The sequence below is a fragment of the Serinus canaria genome, chromosome 4, assembly GCF_022539315.1.
Source record: "Serinus canaria isolate serCan28SL12 chromosome 4, serCan2020, whole genome shotgun sequence".
NCBI classification, from domain to species: Eukaryota; Metazoa; Chordata; class Aves; order Passeriformes; family Fringillidae; genus Serinus; species Serinus canaria.
Window position 1 is genome coordinate 23,206,758 of NC_066317.1, and position 17,533 is coordinate 23,224,290.

Consider the following 17,533-nt stretch of genomic DNA (forward strand, 5'->3'; position numbering starts at 1 on the left):
AAAATCAGGGATAATCATGTATTCTTAGAAAACATGTCCAATTGGGAGTAATTTTCCCTTTATAAAAAATAAACAAATGAACCACCGACAGATTAGCAGGTTTCACTAAAACCACTGCAGAGACTGCTATCAGTAACAGTACAGCACAAGAACAATATGCCTGTATCACTGGGGTACATTGGCAGTGACAGGTTTCTGCTCTGCCACAAACTCCTACTTGGATTTAGGTAAGGTTACTGCACTTAATACTGCACCTGAAATGTGTAAATAGCTCTCCATTACTTTCAGATGGGAAGCAACCAGCTTATAGCAATGTCCTAGTATGTTTGTTTAGTTTTAGATGTGACATAGCTGCTGTTGCTGCCAATACTTGGAAACTGCTCCAGAAATTTCCAGAAACATTTTGAATTCCAAGTACAGTCAAAAAATTCATTTGAGGAAAAGGCACTGGGGTACTTTCTACCAAATTTAAATGTATAGTTCAGTGAAGCATAAAATCATTCCAGGTCTCTTTTGCTCTATAAAGAAGACTACAGTTGAGTAAGTGCCCTATTCCTTCCAAGCCTCTCCTTGCACTAATTTCTGAGAAACACAGTGGACTCAAAAGAACTAATGAACTTTCTAAAATTTAGAGAAAATAAAAGTAGCATCAAGCAGAAATGAAGACAGCATCTTAATCCTAAAGGATCTTTCCAGGACAACATAGAGTGCATGTTTACATTAATAAATTTCAAAGGAAATTATATCCAAGTTTAAATACAAGACTTACAGAATCCTAGTAATTTTTGAGGAGACTCTAAAAGGACTTTATTAGAAAGTTTGAAAATAATTATCAAGAAAGGCATTTAAGAGGAGACAAATATGCAAAAACTCCCAAAAAGAGAAATTAGAAAATAAGATCATCTAGACATTGCCTCCATCTGCTGCAAAGCTATCAGAAATACTTGAGATGCTACTCAAATGATAGTTTGCCCTGAGTTATTTTATCACAAAGAAGCCATTTCTTCAATCAAAGTTTCTGAGTTTCCTTCATTTATATTATACTGTTGTTTTCATTGAATATAAGTCACACTTCCCAACACTAATAAGAGGAGAACAGGTTCCCTGTTGGATAACACTTCTTGGGACATGCCAGAGCTGCCCAGTATAAATAGCACAGCACAACACAGCAAACACTCAAAAAGCTGCTTGGATGAGATTTTTACAGCCTTGGCTGTAACACACTGGTATTTGCAACAGTGAACTCTATTGTCAGCATACATTGCTAAACCCACCCAGTGGATCAAAATGGAATGATTACACATTTCCCAATGCTATCCTGCCCTCTTAGCACCAAGTGTCCTTGCTGACTCATTGATGAAAACAGGCTTTTAAACATTCTTATCACATAGATATGAAGCCTGGCCTTCTCACGCCTCCTGGATTGTCAACATACAAGACTACAGGTTTCTGGGGGGGATGGGAGAAGGAAGCTGCAATGAAAAATATGCCCTACTTATAAAACAACATTGAAGGTTTCAGAATACAACTGTAAGGACAGCTTGTGGTGCATTCCTCTTTCCCAGCCTGAAGCCAGAGACAGGCAATTCTGCCCCTACCTTTCTGATGAAATTAACGTGGCACTCTCCTTTCTGCACAGGTGGAGGGCACACCGGGGGGATGCTGTGTCCTTTGTGACATCTGCTCTGCTCTGCTGCATATGAAATGGCTGACAAGAAACGGACCTCAACAAAATTGACCTCCTGGATCACGCTGGTAATATCAAAGCTCTAGGACAAAACACAGAACAAAACCATTACAGTGCTGACATTTATCTATGAGATTTATAATCACTATTACATGGGGATTTTAATACCATACATATATTATTCAAAAGCTTTTGAATTACAGTCTCAGCGTGCTCTGGTTTTGAAAGAAAAGATGTTTCTGGACAAACCGCTTTCTTCACATTAAGCTCTCATTGCAGGCTGCAGCACTTTGCTTGCACAGAGAAGTACTTGAAGGACAAGGACAGCAAGAGAATCTTTACCCTCATTCCTCATCCAGAACCCATCTGCATCTTTGGAAAGACACCTTATTCCAACTCAGAGAGCTGCTCCATACAGGAGTGCTTCCAGCTCACACTGTGCTGCCAGCTCATCCACCACAAGGCATTGAGGTGCCTTCTCCATGAATGCTGCAAAGCTGTAGTTCATTCCCCAAAATGGAATTAGTTGCATTCTAATTCCCCAAATGTAAGACACACATTCTACACCAGCACCAAATGAAGCATTTGGGGGCTTCCTCACCAGGTCACAAAATCCCCTTCAGTGTGCCTGGAGAACAGAAGAAATGTTCCATTTCAGAATTATCCTGTGCTATCAAGACAATACGGTTCCAGTGGTTCCATTTATTCCTCAGAGTGCACGTTTGTCAAAAGCCGAGTCTTGGCCATTTTTCTTTACTTTGGGAGCAGCCCTGCTAGAATCACTTATTCCTGTAGCATGCAGCAGGATATTAGAAAGCAAATAGCATTCCCCAATCTAGAGCCTTCAGAGAGTCCCTCCTGCAGATGTTGTTTCCATGTGGAACAGGTGAACAAGGCACAAGCCTGGGTCACAGTAACCCTGGACTCAATTTAATGCAGTACACGCTGGTTTTACAGTGAAGGCCATTTCATGACTTGTTACAATCTGATACAAAATAAGATTGTAGAAATATGGACAAAATAATACCACTTCCTAACTTTCAGAGCCTGCTACTGACAAGCCTTTAGATACTCTGCAAACAGTAAATAATTACGATTTCATAAATTCTCCACAAAATTTCTGATTTCACTGATGGTACAAGTAAATCAAAGAGAAACTAAGTGGTTTTTCCTAGGTCACACAGACCCAGGTGGCAGAATGTCTTATGTCTCAGTCCAGTGCTTCTGCAATAAAACCTGCCAGAATGTTAAATGCTGAGATATGGAGACACCAGATTTCATTTGTAATTCAGTTATTCCACTATCAATCTTCCTTTAACTCCTCAGATTTTTTGATTACGATAAAAGCAAGAATTTCTCCTTATATTAATACCAGAATAATTTTGTATTTTAAAACTATAAAATTAGTTTGAATGTTTTTGCCCCTCTCAAGATCATGCCATAATGAATACTCTCATGCTGACGTTAAGCAAAGCTCAAAAATGCAAGACAATGTTATCCAAAGTACCATATTAAAAATAAACCACCCTCTTTAAAAACCCAAAGCATGAAAGCACACACAGGCTTTACAGCACATGCATTTTCATTGCAGTATTGACATGTAAACCATTCTAATACCAATCAGTAAGCAGATTTACAGCTAATAAAACAGATTTAAGCTTACATTTTCTTGGAGCTGGGACAGATCCCAAGAAGCAAGACATATTATTAGCTGAATTGATCCTTTTGCATTGGTCCTCTCATCTAGGACAAGGCACATTCACCTCTAGATATGACCCTGTTGCTAGTGAAAAGGTAAGTACACTTCCGTTCCTAACATTTACCTGATTACGCAGTCCTCAAGTCAATACTTTCTGCATCCAAGCACCTACTTTTATGGGTACTTGAATGCACTGGAAGTGCTCAAAAGGACTTTGAAGAAAGGACAGAAGCAGAAATAAACAGAAATAAACCCATTACTTACATATCTGTTGAACATGTTGTCTGTTCTCCCGAGAGTGACATTGTTGAGCAGGATCTGTGCTACTGTATCTACTCCCTCAAACACCAAATTCACTTTCTGCCACTTTCTACAAAAGAAAACACACATGTGAAAAACTGTCAGAATACCTAGAGTTAAAAACACGCAGGACACAGACAATGTAAAAACGTGTATCACTATTATACCAGCAGCTGCTTCAGCTACTTTTGACTGGGTGTAGCTATACTGTACCTTTAAATAGTCAAATTAAGGTGACAGCTAAAGTAGCTCAAGTCAGAATGTTCAAGAACACATCAGGTTCACATACCCACCAGATATTAGACAGGATAGCTTTCAATTAGCCTACGTACTATCTTTTTCCAGCTGACAATTCATAAGTAATTTTTAACAATCAATTAAAAAAAAAAAAGAAAAAAGCAACAATTGAAGTGTTCTGTAGCAACAGCTTTGCAGCTGCTCATTGCATAATTTATCAGATACAAAAGTATTAAGCAGATTTTGAGTGGATGGATTAACTTGCAATTCTGCATGAAAGATGGCACACAACTATTTCAGACATATCTTTACTGCTTACTTGATGTCAAAAGGAGTTTTGAACGTCCTGCTGTAAGTCCAGTTATCTAGTGAGATCCATCTGTACGCCACATCATTAAATCTATAGTATGGATCCTAGTAACAGACCAACAAAAAGAAAATTACATTATTTATTTAGTTACAGTGTTACTACATTAAAAGCTTCACAATATCCATTAGATGAACACTTCTTATTTCAGTCAGTCTGCAAATGCAAAATCTACCTTTGTTAGTCCTGATACTCCTTTTCACCCTTAAAATTTTACATGAAAGCAAAGCTTTAGTAATATTTGACTTTATTTATATAGCTCAAAACCCTGTCTGCTATAATCACTCAAACTAGAAGTAGCTGGATTTGTTTTTACTGAAGAAATTACTGGTCTGAAAATTAACCAATAAATCCAGAGAGCTTGTGACTTAATGAGAGGAACAGAAACAGGATCACCCTCATAATTATGGAGAAAGTAAGACTAATAGGATTTTAAGAGGCAGAGAAACAGCATTTTAGGCCTCTAGGGACAGCAGTGAACAAATCTCTAGTTTAAAGTTATTGCAAATAATCCAGTTGTTCCCTGTCAGCTAGACTTGCTGTGGTAAGGATAAATGAAATTGTTGTATGTGGAGGGATGGAGAAAGAGAAGAAGGAGAAGCAACACCATTCTGGTTTTGGTAAAAAACTAAATGACTACTTTAGAGAATAGTATTGCATTTACACCAAAGGTGTCCTCCTCCCTTTAACCACACAACCTAGGAAGAACAGAAGGCACGGCTGGTCTGAGCTACATGCTCGGCCTTTCTGGCTTCATGCTGTATTTATTACCTTACAGTGGGTCATCATGTCTCTCACCCAGCTTAAAGGTCCTGACACCCCACAGCCTCACACCTCACACAAAGGCAGCAGAAAGGCCCCCTCCCGTGTCAGAGAGCAGAAGGGCAGTGTCCCATGCCGTGCCAGAGAGCAGACAGGCAGTGTCCCATGCCGTGTCAGAGAGCAGACAGGCAGTGTCCCATGCCATGCCGGAGAGCAGACAGGCAGTGTCCCATGCCGTGTCAGAGAGCAGAAGGGCAGTGTCCCCTCCCGTGTCACAGTGCTGGTGCCCAGGTCCCAACCTGCCAGCCCCGTTTCAGCCCCTGCACAGCTCCATGGCTGAGCTGCTGCCCCAAACAAAGGCCAATCTCTTCCGACCTGCATGACTCAACCCGGAGAGTCATGGCAGAGAGAGGGGAGCTGCGTTAGGGTTTGCTTTGACAGGAGTGTTCTAACAGTACCAACACACTTAACTACCCACCCTGAATATCCTCAGTCACACTGAAGAAAATCTGCCCAGCTTTTTTTTTTTTTTCTTTCCTACTTGCTGGAACTTAATTTTTCTCCCCATTTCAGGAGTCAGTATGCATAGTTACAACATTTGAAATTTGAAGTCTTCTGAAAAAACATGGTCTTCTACCTCATATTTGTTTTATAACTGAGAGTCAGGCTCCATAATAAACACATAAACTTATTTACGTAGCAGAACAAAATCTTAACATCTAAGTGACTCTCCTCAGCAGCACAGACCCTTCTGGAGTCCTACAGCAATACAAACATCATTCCTTGGGCTCATACAGAGGGTATGAGCCCAAGGAATACATGCTATGCTCTATCAAATTTCTTACTACAAGGCAAGAGTCAAAAAGGAAAAGCCTTGTCACCTGAGTAAAACTGTGACCTCTGTATTGATAATACAGTGTATTTTCTAAAAGTTAAGTCATCATGAGCTTAGAGGACTATCACTGAATTTTAAGACATTCATCCCATTACTTTTGGTGAATATATCTCAGACTTTTATTGAGATGAAAAAGTTGAAGCAAAGAAATGCATATTAATACGCAAAATTTAGGCTCATAAAAGAAACTTCACTAAGATCATTGTACTGAGATAATCAGAGGCAAGCATAGAATGTCAGAGACCGTGAAACCCCACAATATGAACTTTAAAAAGCACATTTTTAACAACAGTCTTGCTTTAACATTATATACCATCTTATATATATTTACATATACATACATATTCGTATTTAACATTACATCCTATTTTATTTCACATTATGCTTTGAAAAATGTGCATGTTAAATTTCAATATTTGCCATTTGTAAGTGTGAAATATTTAACAAAAGGCGTGAGAGGAAAGCTGCAAATGCACTACCAACAGCAGACTGTAAAGCCATTTGGTTAATGGTCAAACAATCAACATCAGTGCCTCAGCAAAGACGCACAAAAGAAACCTGCACCATTTCTCCCACAAAAGAACAGATACCGAGATGTTAATGAACAAAGTCCTGACTTCTGGAAAACACAAAACTGGTTGTCTAGCAGCAGAAATGCAGGAATATTTTATCAGAGGCAAAAAAAATCATTGCCAAATGGAGCTTACAAAGTGACATGTTTAAATCTCAGAATATAGTGAAGATCCTGAAGGAGCTTTCTTCTTTACTAGTCTAAAGCCTTCAAACTTCAAGAAATGCATTGACTGCTAAAATTGCTGTCATAGAAAGTGCAAATTAGCCCTTCTGACTCACAGGCATTCACCCTTTGGATGGAAAGCTCACAGTTCCGTGTACCTTCATGTAAAACTTAACAGTATACTGATACCATTGCTACCTAACCAGTAAGACAGCTCATACATCACATAAAAGCTGTTAAATGCTAATAGCTGGTCAGCCATTTTAACCATGACAGATGTTGAGGGCTGTAAAATCAGTCGTGGCAACGTTCAAGCTTTTAAGACAATTCTTAAGGTTTAGGAGAAAGGCATGATCAAAACAAAGTTCCCTAAGAAAGCAGAATTACTTTGCCAATACACTTGTGAGGTTATTGACTTTTCCATTATTAAATACAACTGTTCTGAGTGCTGGAAGATGTAACCATGTAAGTCAAATTGTTTGGATTTCCCTGAAACAGAATTTCATCCCACATTAAATCATTTCACATAAAAATGAAAGGCTTAGTTCAGGAAAGTGCTTCCAAAAAAAAGGACAAATTTAAAGCACTTAAAGGCACAGGGAGAAATTGAAAGATGGCAGGAAATGGGCTGCACATCTATTAAATACACTTCACATTCAATAGCTCAACAGCTCTGTGCGTTCCTGGAAGCAATTCAGAGAGGGGTGGAGTCAACTATAGCTATTTTTAGATCTCACCAAACATAATACCCTTGCATTTTCCTGCTCCCTGCAATTTGGGGGGAAAATCTGAAGTATTCAAGCTGCCTGCCTATTTGTTCCCTGCTCCCAGTCTCAACGCTGTAAGCAAGCAGCAAATCACCTCCTAAGAGGAGGTTAAAAGCCCTGCTACAGATCATCAAAAGGAAGCAATTTCCAGGTCGGCTAAAAGGACGTCAGCAGGGCTTCAAAAGCATTGGCAGCACTACAATGAAGGTCCTGCCAGTGCCCAGATGGAAGCTTCTCCTTGCAATGATTTTAAGGGGATATTGAAAAGCCACAGTGATATAAGCTAAGAGCATCTTCTGTTAAGCAGGAAGTGGATGAGATATGAAAATATGAGAAGTGAGGCTCCAAGCTCAAGGGAGCAAGTAAGTGGGCATACCCTGGCCCAAAGACAGGACACTTCCTGGTCACCCAGGACCCAGGAGTTCTGAGGGGCAAGGCACAAACACCTGAATGACAACAGAGTCAGCTGTACCCAGGTGGAAGATCTGCATGAAATAAAATGAAAGTTAATAAAGAGAAAAAAAAAAAAAAAAAACAAAAACACAAAAAACAGATTCCTTTGCCTTACCCTGCTTTTGTTATAGTCTAATTTGAAGTCACCTTACATGCTCTTCTCTTAGAAATTAACTCTGCTGATATTTTATCATGTACACTGTAAAAAAATTCTGATGGTGTAACAGATCACCAGAATAAAATTTGCAAGCTATGTTTCATGATTTACAGTTTCATGATTCTGCTCTGGACAACTTCAGATGAAAACTAAGTAGTTAATATATACTTATCTATACCCATGTGTATGACATCACAAGTGATAGCAGTCAGGACATTTATATAATTTTTACAGCTCGAAGTCAGGCTGAACTAACAGCAGAGATGAACAGATCATATCCTCGGAGCGTGAGTTTTGGAAGTTCTTCCTAAAGTAACTGAATTTCAGTAGCTGCTCTCAGAAAGCAGTAAACTGAATGTCACTGTCAATGTTCAAGATGTGTCACAACAGAACACTAGGCCAAATATGACTAAGAGTTAACACAGTAATACCCACTGCTTAATTACTTGAATACTTGGATGTATTTAACAGACCACTATAAATCTTACCTCTTTTGACATCGCAAGCTTTTGAAAGAAAAAATAAAGTGTCCTTTAATATTTATGCTAAGTTTTACTAAGGGTTTTGAATGTTTGCACGTGTTCTCACAATTCAGCAGGGCACCTGTATTTCAGTGGAAAGTAATAATCAACTATTCCAAAAATGAATGCCACCTAACCTGAACAGAACCACAGGATATCAAATGGAATAACTATCTGGCTTGTTCCAAAAAAATCTAAGTTGTGATGAAGTGTCAGAAAATAAACAACACCATATATTATACAAATGCAGAACAAGCTACAGAAAACCACACCACTTTCCAGAAATGCAGAGCTATCAGCTATCAGTACATAAACTTCTGTCTCTTCTAATAAATTTTGATATCCAAGTATGACCAAGAGCACTGTTAGCTTCTCTGTCAAATGCATGTCCTTGTCTAACAGGCCAGAACAAGCAGCATTACCCAGCCCCTATAGCAGCATCACACTTGCAGACCTCTCATAATACTCCATACAAGTCTAAGTGACAACTAAGACAGAACAGCCTTACATATAAATGCAAATGGCTGTCATATGAGAAAATCCAGCCATATTCCTCAGAACTCGAAATGTACAGCAGTCACCTGCCAGCAAGAAATGGCATCGTGCAGAATCTGGACAGTATGTGGTAGATGATGCCTATTTCCAGCCCACAGACTTGTACCTGTGGGTACATGTGTACCCACAGGTAACTAAGCAAGTTACCTGTGGGTACACATGGCTTACCAGCACAGTGCCTGAAAGAAAATACTACACTGACAGTGGTCAAAAACAAAACTTCCAGACAAAACGGTTTTGGCAAATCTTTTCCCAGAGCTGTAGGGTAAGTAAAAGATTCACTGCAAGTTTGTAAAATGTCTGCATTCAAAACAAAGCTTTGCTCTAACTTTATGGAAGTGACTATTACCCTTCTCTATGTGTATTTCTCATATGTTTTTTCAATTTTACATGTAAATAGTAGTAACAGCTACAGTGTCTTAATGAAATGCTATTAAATCAAGCCAAACACACACTCTGATGCAATCTCCTGGCCCTAGAGCTTTTATCATAGTTAATCCAGCATTTGAACAACATTGATTGTATGTGAAAGAAAATAATACTTTGGTAGGGAACTCAACAGTCATCCCCAAGAGCATTTTTTGAGACATGTGCATTTGGTGCATTCAGAAAGACGTGTTTGTCCAATGTATATTTTATGAGCCAGAATAAAGATATCTCTAGAACAAATGCTAAGAGGATCCAGAGAGATGAGTAATGAACCCTCAGCATCAAGAGAGATGTTTTTCAATTCAAGTGTATGGCTTGCACAGCAGATTAAAGTAAGACTAAAGACACGCAATCAGCTGGAGCATCCCTGTGCAAAAACAGTTTGTGTGTCGACCTAAATTTGAAATGAACCAGACAATGATAAATAAAATGCTTGCAGCCTAGTCTTGCAATCTAAGCCACGTTCTGAAGGCTTAATATTCATCAGCTTATTCATCAGCTGCCCTCCTTCCCCTCATTGTGAGATGCCCACTAAGCTACACTGCTGGAGTAGGCCCTTCCAAATTCTGCTTTAAATTTCTGTTCCAGGTGCTAACCCACTGAAAATCTCACAAGTACAAAAGCAAAGGATGCAGTGAGATTTGCCACTTGCAAATCACACAGAAACACAGCATATATATTTCACCAGGTCACTGAACAAAGGGGTCCTGCTATCCAGAATGATTTTGTTACCACTAGCTTTGTTCTCCTATTTCCTAGTACAGCTTTTCAGATCAATCTCCACTTTTGATTACAGGCTGGGTTACTGATCTAGTGACATCTTCATTAAGATGAATAAAGATCCTATGTTCCATTGCAAGGAGCAAAAGGAGCAAATGAAAAAAATAACTAAGACCAAAACTTATATTTAGGCATCTATAATAAATCTCCTGCTTCTATACTTGACACAACACCAAAAAGGGCTGATTTCCAGAGATAATGAACACTGAAAAAGTGGAGCAAGCAGTGCTCTATGCCTCTACAATTAGGGCAGTGTGCATGCTCTTGTATAAATAAGAATATAGAAACATGATTTTAGGCAGCTGCACTTAAAAACCTTGGATCACATTCACTGCAGTGAAGAAACCTCAGGACGAACAGCTTAGCCCCCCTCTGGAGTACAAAGTCTCACACTGCAATAATCAATGATGTCACTATCTCCCTCCAAGAGTCAAACAACCCAAGTTTGCTGCTTTGTAGAATGCAAAGCATTTAACACTATCTGAAATAGATTTCAAATCTGCTAAGGTTGCTCCCCTGTTTTGGGGAGCATCAGTCTGCATTCTATCTTTTAAACAAAAATGTGATTTTAAAACAATTTAGTTATCCAAGTGCAAATTTGCATGAATGCTTCTTTCTGTAAGCTAAGCTTTGCTAAACTAAGAATGGATTTAAGCTGGCCTTGAGTTACCTGTACACACCTATACATAGAAACAGGTTAGCTCATTCTGAGCTTGGAACTAGCCAGACACCAACTGGGTCCAGTCCAGAGATCAAGCAACCACACTAGTGAACCATTTTGGTTAACTCAGCACTTCAACAGCAACATCACCAACTTGGCAACAGCTTCCAGTCCACCAGCTGTACCAGCACGTGTTTGGAGCAAGTTCTTACTTGTACTCAAGTAAACATGTTCTAAGTGACCACAACCAACCATCATCGATTTAATTAGCCAGGCACCCACTGCTGCCCAGCTGGCTGAGGAAGCTCTCATGCCTCTGTGCAGGCTTGGGATTCTGCCCAGGCACAGGAGAGTTCACGAGCCTCATTTCCAAATATACTGCTAAATTACAGGTCAGTTTGCAGCAATGCATCTAAATTAGCAATCACATCTTCTCACTTTGTAAGTGTACTTAGTGTGAGTAGTTAAATGTGAGTCTTCCATTACATCACTGTCTTGTGTGCCTGAGTCAGTGCATTGGTCAGTTTCTCCTGATGATTATTGACACTTCTTACAGCAACACCTCCCAGCACAACCAAACACCCCAGACGTCCAGTTCACCTCGAGCACTTCTGCTTCAGAGAAACCAGCATAGTTCCTTTCACCGATCTTCCACACAGTCTTCTTGCCCCCTGCACGTTTGACAACTACAGAAGAGCCTTTCTGAAACTTTAATTCTCAATGTCCAAGATGTCACATCACTTAGCACACAGATGTTAAAACAACAGATCATCATAGCTCTGCCTATCCCTTCATAGCACAGTTCTTTTTCTAGTGTTGATGCTCTGTATCTGGCAGTGACACTCTTTGGAATCTATTATTAGTGCTGGGATTCCCAACCTGTGCCAACACAGAAAATGCTAAAATTATCCTGCCCAAATGGTGTCACTTTCTCCTTTTACTTCTCTAACTTTAATCAGAGTACAATAAGCTGAAGAATAAAACCTGAGAAATAAAAATACAAAATGCATACATCCAGAATGTGTTTTTTAAATAAATGATGCACAAGAACAGCACCATTAGGCCCACAATAAAGGAGGGGTAATATGATATACTCACACCATACAACAGTACATTTTCCAGCACAGAACTGCATTTATCACCTTTATAAATGACTTTGTTAACTTCACTGTGTTTTATTTCTTTGTTCCAGGTATACGTTTCATTTTCCTTGTTTCCTTTTAAAAAGGCATCTTATTTCAACAATGATCCAGTTAGTGCCACGTTTCTTGTCAGGTCTGAGTCACAGGCACCTTATGCTAGTATCAGATTACTTTGGTACCAATCTGCAACTGCAGTTTTGAATATTTTTCCAAGAAAGTGGTTGCTGAAATGTCGCTGTGGTTGCTTTGAAGAAAATGTTCTTCAAAGTGTTAAGACAGGAGCTAGTCCTTTAATTTAATTTGTTTCAGACTATACTTCCCTTAGGCAGAATGGGTGTATATGACCTCCACTGTTCTGATAGTCCCTGCAAGTTTTACAAGGGCTTTTTAATGGCCTGAATTCCCTAAATTTACTGCATCAATGAGTCAAAGGAGTGTGGGTTTAACTTTCCATTCTTTTCAGGTACCACTATAGGTGAACATGACTTACACGCTGCGAGGGCATTGCAGGTATCTGGTGCCAGCACCATGGCTGCGTGTCAAAACCACAATCCCACATACTGCAAAGCTTCCATTTGTATCCTCGGCCTTATGCGGGACTGAGGACACTGCAGCCACCAAACGAAGCCCGGCTGCTGCCCCGCCGATGCCAACCAAGCCTGCAGGGGCCGGGCAGCCGCCGGGACGGAGCTGTGTTTTGGAGGGCTGGGTTCTCCCCTCCCAGGCGGGCCGCCCACGGCGGGAAGGGCTGCTCCAGGGCCCGGCTCTCGGGATACAGTACCTGGATGAGGCCCTGGCAGAGCAGCGCGGTGTGAACGCAGCCCGGCACCTCCGCTCGGAGCGACACCGAGCCGTTCCCGCTGCAGAGCCGCCAGCTTCCCCGCAGGCTGTGCACCTCGGGGCCGCCCGCGGCCACCGCCAGCGGCAACAGCAGCACCGGCAGCAGCAGCAGCAGCGCGGCGGGACCCATGACGACAGCCGCCCGGAGCAGCGAGCTGGGGCGGCGCTTCCAAGGAAGGAAGGGAGGGAGAGAGGACGGCGGCGTTGCTGAGGGCGGTGCAGCGCGGCTGCGCGCGGGGCCTGCGGGCCTCGGGATGAGCGCGGCCGCGGAGCGCGCGGGGCAACGGCCGAGCCGCGCTCCCGAACCGGCTGGTGCGGCTGCCAGCGCGCAGCCCTGCCCCGGCACACCGGCGGGTTGGGTTTCTCTTTTCCCCCAAGAGGCACGGCGGAACAGCGATAAGAGGGTCTCGAATACGGTTACGAATCTCTCAGATGCAGCAAATGCATTCGGAGCTCTAGAAAACAGCAGGGAGGTGGAAAGGGGTGAGGAGGAGCTGTGGCAACACCGCAGTGGGTTCTCTCACTATTGGCTCCGTCGAGTCGAGAGGCTTTTATATGGCCTCAGACTTCCACATCCATTTTTCCATAAAATTACAGAGGCGTATAAAACTGTAGCAAACGTCAAAGTACTCCCAAAGTACTGTGGTTTCCTCATAAAGCAGTGCTGTGGATTTTGTGTATAAAAATAAGTTCTTCTACAAAAGTACAGAAGCATCATCTTCTCGGAAAGAACATACTGGAAGTATGGTTTTCAAATCACGCTGTAGCTTTCCTGTGTGCCCTTGCTAGGTTAATTCCCTTTATTCACAGCCGAAAAGCAGGAATTAACAAGTTTTCAAATAGCTCCGTGGAAGGCCTTAGCTGCTTTCCAGGTGTAACACCCATAGTGCCTCATGCTCTGTTCCCACTGCACCAGGGGGTACACCTATTGCAGTATACTGTAGGAATCCACCCTAAAATTTGTTTTTAAGGCACGACTGAACATGGTCAACATATTTTTGATGCAAATCCTTTCGAGCTTACAACCCTTTGTTTCAATGCAATATGAAAATGTCAGTCCTTCCATTCACCTTCAATAAAAAGTACACAATCCAGCCACAGGTAATTTTTTTCACCTGTGAAAGCGCAAGAGGGGGTGCAGTTCTGAGAAATACTGACTTAAAGAGAAAGACAGTAGCTGATCCTTTTTTCTCTTCAAACAGGGGTATCTGGGACCCACACTTTTAGGCAGCAGAAGGCCATATAGAAACTTAGCTGTTAGAAGAGTTACTGTGTTTGTAATTTTAAGACAGAGTAAGCCACATTCAATCTACTAACTGAAATGCTGGTCCCATTTCAGTTCAACTCCCAGCTGTCTTTTAGTGTGATTGCCAAAAAAGGCTATCATCCTAGATTGAGTTACCCCAACTGGCTTTGCATGCTGTAGAATTCAGTGAAAATTAGCATCTTCTCACTTTTAAGAGTCCAGACTATAAAATAATTCTACATTAATAGTAAAAAGCCTTACTCTGTTTTTGTCCTCATCTGTCAATGAGGAATGTTTTCAGGGCAATCAAACATTTCAGTGTTCTTTCCTTAAATTCACTGATACAACACAAACCATTTAAACCTTATAGTGCTGCTGGAGAGATATTACAGGATATTATTTCTCAAGAAGCAGATTTACAGCTGTCAAAAAAGAAACTGCCTTTTTTTTTTTTTTTTAAGTAAATCTTTTCCAGCAAGTCACATGATAGGTTCCCAGTAAGAAGGAAACTGCATTTCAAGATGTTTACTGTACTTCCGTGCTTTGCCTTTTATTCTTTCTGCTTAAGACTGACTGGAGCAACACACACACCAAAAAACCTCAACCTAAAAACAATGTTGTAATTAAGTATTCTGAGAACATGCTGTTTCCTTGTTCAAGGTTTATAATTAAGTTAAATCATGTCTCATTTTCATGTCCTAGTTTTAGGGTTTGTTTTTTGTTTGTTTGAGGTATTTTTAAACAAATGACATTTCTGCTGTTTCAAGATATGAATTTTAAAGGCTGTGGTTTAATCTTTTAAAATCTTAAGACACAAAACAAGATAAACCAAGTATTTTTTTTTAATGTGTACGATATTAACCCTCTTTCTGAAATACCACAAATTTAGGAGGTTATTACAATTCTTATGTTACAATACTGCAAGCAGATATTCTTTGTGAACTAAGTCAAAAAGATAACAGCAAAACCATGCCTTTTGACTCTATTAGAATAAATTCAGAGTAGTCCCACTGTAGCTGCCCAAATTCTGCCATGTTAATCCAGAAGTCCTTTGTTTCCAAATGCTATGCAATCTCTATCATTACAACAGGCTGCTGCTATTTTCTCTTTCAAATTCATGTTCAATGAGCTCATGTAAAGGTCTTAAACAAAAAGGTTCTCACAGGTTTGGATGCAGTACTTCAAGATATTACTGCCCCCACCTGTCCACCCTGTACCATTCTTCTGGTGAAGGTAGACACCTCTGAAGCCAAACAGGACTTGTGCTCACAGCAGTCTGTATCAGGGCATGCTCTCTTTTGGTAACTGTGTGCTGCTGCGGATACCACCACCACAGACCATTTGTCAAAGATGCAAAGCAACTAAAGGATCATCTACCTTAGGGAATTTCCTACAGTTGCAGCAATATCACTGTATGCATGTTTGTATGAGTGTAAATACCTTCAGGCAGCACAGAATATCCGTAAGAAAGCCCCACAGTTCCTCAACATAACACCAGACCTCTGTTTTCTGACTGCATCTGCAGAACACAACTACTGTGCAGAAAGAACAGTTACCCTCTGCACTGGAGTAAAGACAATATGATGCAGGGAGCTCTTCAGCTATGGATTTCTAAAGGACATTATTTTGTACTTATCTTGAACTCCGTTCAAAAGGATGTCAAAAATAAAATGAGGAAATAAATTAAAATTGCTTTTAGATGAGGATACTTTTAATACATCAGTAGAAGAGAATGTTGTAGTAGGTTATCATGAGCAAAATACAAAGTGACAATCTAAATGGTAGGATGGAGTTTCTTTCATAGTTATGGCACAGTCTGTAGGCCACTACAAGGAGATTTCCTTAGCAAACAAAATTACCCAACACTAACAATCACGAGTAATTAAAAATAAGTATGTAGAAGGGAAGCTACTGCTCCAGGCAAATGATGTAATGGAAGGGGAAAAGCAAAAAATACGTAATAATAACTTTAAAATTTCAGAAGAAGAAAGACAGGTGATGCCTTCAGTATTACCTTTAACTTCATCAGGCATGCTGGGACAAAAGCCTGTATCTCTACATAACATCTTGCTTTGAGGTGCACTTAAACCAAAGATTTAGGTGGCAGGTCACCAACTTCCATAGAACAGGCACAAAAAAACCTAAGGATCTTCAAAGCCAGCATGGCCAGATTTCTAAAGTCATGTTATTTAGAAGGTGGAATTCCCACAGCTTTTATTCTCTTCATTTTAGAAACAATTTTGAATCAATCCTAGTCTATTTATAAAATTATGCAACTCTGATCATTGCAATTTACCCTTTGTTTCATAAGCAGCAAAATCAGTGTCTTGTACAGTGCTGTCCAATTCTCATTAAAACTTACATAAAACATATAGATTCTCTGGCACTTACAGAAAATAAATAGCACAAATGCAGACATTATGAAACAGGTTGCTTAACCTTTCTTAGAGGCTTAGAGGCTAGACAGTCTTCTGTGACCACAGTACAATGTACAACAGTCCCTGAATGCCCAAAATTAATCCCTCAACATGTGGGGATCTGTGGCAAACTCTCCTCCATGATGGAAATTTGAGAGGCTTCACTGAGCCTGTGTGAGTGGCACTTTACCAATGTACCAGATAGATCACACTACATATGAAGCACACTACTGTTTTAATTAATGTTTTCTGTGCAGGTGAATATTAAGAGAATGTCAACAAAGGTTTGTAGCTGATAAATTGGATGAGTAAATGTAAATGGATTTGGAGTTGCTGAAATAGCTGGGAGCTTCATTTCTTTTTTCTTACTTAAGTGACTCCAAACAAACCATTGGGGCAGGTCAGGACCTCTGTTTCTCAGACCTTCAGTGTGGCTAATGCTCCTGGCTTCAGCCCTAGGACAAATTCTGTCCCTTTATTTCTACCAAAATGACTCTAATGCAAGCACCAGAGAATATTCAAAATAACTTTACTTAATAGTCTGGGTACTTAAGAGACACTATTTTTTTCCTCTTGAAAGATTAATGATTATTTCATCACCTGTAAGAATTTGCAGATTTCTTAATCAACCAAGTTCTCACTGAATCAACTCAAGCCCTACTTAGACAACAGCATAAGCCAAGAGCATGGCTACACAGGCAAAAATATCCACTTGTCTGAATTATTCCAGTGAAAACCCTTGTATGTAACAAAGCTTCATCCTCCTGCAGTTCAGGAAGCTACAAGCCCTATCACTTGCTGCACAATGCTGGTACAAATGTCTCAAGAGTAACATCTACAGAAACTGACTCTTGCACATTCATGAAAGAGGCCTACTTTAAT

At 40.4% G+C, this 17,533-nt stretch overlaps 1 protein-coding gene across 2 annotated transcripts in view; it reads right to left on the reverse strand.

Annotated features, from left to right (window-relative positions):
- The window catches only part of MANBA (mannosidase beta), a 45,424-nt gene extending 32,087 nt beyond the window's left edge, over positions 1-13,337 (reverse strand). Inside the window, exons 1-4 of one of the 2 annotated variants that reach the window (XM_030238742.2) lie at positions 12,930-13,337; positions 4,243-4,337; positions 3,651-3,756; positions 1,599-1,769 (exon numbers count right to left, since the gene is read on the reverse strand). In XM_030238742.2, the coding sequence (XP_030094602.1) occupies positions 1,599-1,769; positions 3,651-3,756; positions 4,243-4,337; positions 12,930-13,118 (561 nt within the window). In that variant the 5' untranslated portion in view covers positions 13,119-13,337. Of the gene's footprint in view, positions 1-1,598; positions 1,770-3,650; positions 3,757-4,242; positions 4,338-12,638; positions 12,888-12,929 lie in introns of those variants that run through there. The other variant, XM_050973522.1, reaches the window with a different exon arrangement.
- Positions 13,338-17,533: the final 4,196 nt, after the last annotated feature.